The sequence below is a fragment of the Myotis davidii genome, unplaced genomic scaffold (assembly GCF_000327345.1).
Source record: "Myotis davidii unplaced genomic scaffold, ASM32734v1 scaffold770, whole genome shotgun sequence".
Lineage (NCBI taxonomy): Eukaryota > Metazoa > Chordata > Mammalia > Chiroptera > Vespertilionidae > Myotis > Myotis davidii.
This window is the reverse complement of record NW_006282187.1, coordinates 128,447-130,799: the sequence shown is the minus strand read 5'-3', so window position 1 is coordinate 130,799 and position 2,353 is coordinate 128,447. Positions and strand designations below refer to the sequence as shown.

General features: G+C 56.3%; 1 protein-coding gene across 1 annotated transcript in view; it reads right to left on the bottom strand.

Annotated features, from left to right (window-relative positions):
• Positions 1 to 222: 222 nt before the first annotated feature.
• The window catches only part of SNAPC2 (small nuclear RNA activating complex polypeptide 2), a 2,305-nt gene continuing 174 nt past the window's right edge, over positions 223 to 2,353 (bottom strand). The window contains exons 2-6 of the mRNA XM_006752722.2: positions 2,325 to 2,348; positions 1,738 to 1,857; positions 1,534 to 1,602; positions 965 to 1,223; positions 223 to 873 (exon numbers count right to left, since the gene is read on the bottom strand). Of these exons, the coding sequence (XP_006752785.1) occupies positions 542 to 873; positions 965 to 1,223; positions 1,534 to 1,602; positions 1,738 to 1,857; positions 2,325 to 2,348 (804 nt within the window). The 3' untranslated portion in view covers positions 223 to 541. The remainder of the gene's footprint in view (positions 874 to 964; positions 1,224 to 1,533; positions 1,603 to 1,737; positions 1,858 to 2,324; positions 2,349 to 2,353) is intronic.

Below are 2,353 nucleotides of genomic sequence, written 5' to 3'. Positions count from 1 at the left end.
CTGAGAATACCAGCCAGGGCTCTGCTACCTTTAAGTCACAGAAAAAAGAGTGAGACAACCCTTGCTGGGTAGCTCAGTTGGTTAGAGTGTCATCCCAATATGCCAAGATTATGGGTTCTATCCCCAGTCAGGGAACATACAAGAATCAACCAATGAATGCATAAATAAGTGGAACAACAAATCGATGTTTCTCTCCCTATCTAAAATCAACTTTAAAAAAAAGACAGATTGACAACTTTATTCAGTTATAGGGCATAAGCAACAGAATGCAGGAGAGGAGGAGAGGCAGTATTTGATGGTGGTTTTATCCCAGCCATCTGGCTGCCCCAACTTAAGATCTGTGGCTGAACTCCTGTACAAATGGGCTTCAATTTCTGAAATCCCTGCTGTTTGGAACGTCCTAAAGGCCACTTGGCACTGCACACCGAGTGAGGGACTTTCCACCAGGACCAGATCCTCATGAATACCCAGTGCCAGCCCAAGCAGAATTGAAGGCCAGGAGCTCACAGATGTCTGGTGTGTGCTCTGTCTGCTGGGACCCTCACTTTGCAGGGGTAGCTACCTGGCCCAGAAGCTCCAGGGGCACCAGAAATGGGTTCAGGGGGCAAACGCCAACTACTTGCCAGGCAGATCTCGGTTTGCTAGGCCTGGCATTCTCAGGGGCCTGGGGGGTGGCCTGACTGGACTCCTCTTGCCCCCTAGAGCCAGTCCCACAAACCTCAGCTCCTGGTCCCAGGTTCCCACCGCTGGGGTCAGACTGGGGGGCCATCAGATGTAGGTATGTATCCATCATATGCTCAACCAGGGCTGCACAGGGCAGGTGAGACAGCTCCTCAGGAAGTGACATGAGCAGGTCAAGGACCACAGCTGACTCTGGTGGTGGATGGCGAGGGGAAGGGTAAGAGGAGGTCAGGACTTGCTGCCTGGACCCCACCACCATAGCTCCCTCCCCCTTTCTTCTCACCAGCTGGGGAAAGCTCAGGGCCATGGCAGCTGTGGGAGATGGATGACAGGTACTTGTAGATCTTTTCAAAATCCACTTCGAGGTCTCCCTCAGCAGAGGGACCAGCAGCTGCTCCAGGGGTGGGGCCAGCAGCCTCAGGGCTCGGGTTCTCTTGTCTGCTAGGGGTGTTAAGGGGCAGCAGTTTTCCATGTGCCTGCGTAGGCTTGGACGGCTTGGAGTACAGGAGGCTGACGGGCTCCACGGCCATGATGGTGAGCGCCTGACAGGCAAACAGATCAGGAAGGGAAAAGCATAAGTCCTCCCTTCAGTCACCTCCCCCACCCTGCTAACTGTGCTGAGCTCTCCACCCGCTCACCCAAGGAAGGTGTCACATACAGAAGATGGCCTCAGAGGAGGGGTACTGAGGCTCAAGATGTCGTGATTGGCCAGAGCTAGCATGAGGAAGGGCCCAGGATGCAGATCCATCCATACCTTACTTACGCTCTTGTGTGTGTGTGTGTGTGTGTGTGTGTGTGTGTGTATGACTCGTCCCTAGGGACACCCTTGGCCTCCCTAGGGGATGGTTGTACCTGGGAGAAAGCCACAGTCAGAGCTTCCTCCAGTGGGCCTGTTATCTTCTTAGCCAGCTCCATCCACACCTGGGTAGGGCAACCAGAAAGTACATGGTCAGCCTAGGGATCAACTCTTAGGAGTCCCCCGCTTACTGAGGATCCTCTGACCAAGTTATCCTCCCAACTCGCACCCATCTTCCAGGGAGCCTGGCCCTGCCTCACCTCGATGGGAGCTGGGGGCTGTGTTTCCTGACGCCTTTGACCCTTTAGGCCACCTGGATGCACCTTCTGAATGGCTTCCCGGGCCACACGGTTCTTGAGCTGCTGGAGGAAATCCCGAATCTGGGGAAGAGAAAGGAGACCAGATGGGCTTTCTACAAACCCAAGGCTTGGGTGGAGGGGCCAAAGCCCAACGTTAAGGGTTACAGCGACTCTGCCTGGGGTCTGGAGCCGAGACCCAGGGTGACCTCATAAAAATGTAAAGTCCAGGCCCATCTGGCTCCTCCCTGCAGTCCTACCCTATTCACCTCCGTTTCGTCCACTGCACCCCATTTCCTGATTCTTATTTCAACCTCATTCCCGCCTAGCGCCGCTGCACAGTGCGCCACGTGCGCCCAGTTTGGGTCTCCGTTCAGTCCACTCGCAGTGCGTCCCGCCCCTCGATTTTGCCTCCGCCCCGCCCCCGCCCCGCCCCTAGGCTCGCGCTGGTCTTTGCCCACGTCACGCCACTAGTCCTACTCGCGGTGCCCACTCTCCCCGGACACATCTCAGGTCCGCGTCCAGCCTTCTCCCTTCCGGGATCCCGTCACCTCGGCCTCGCTCCGGCCCGGCAGCTCCC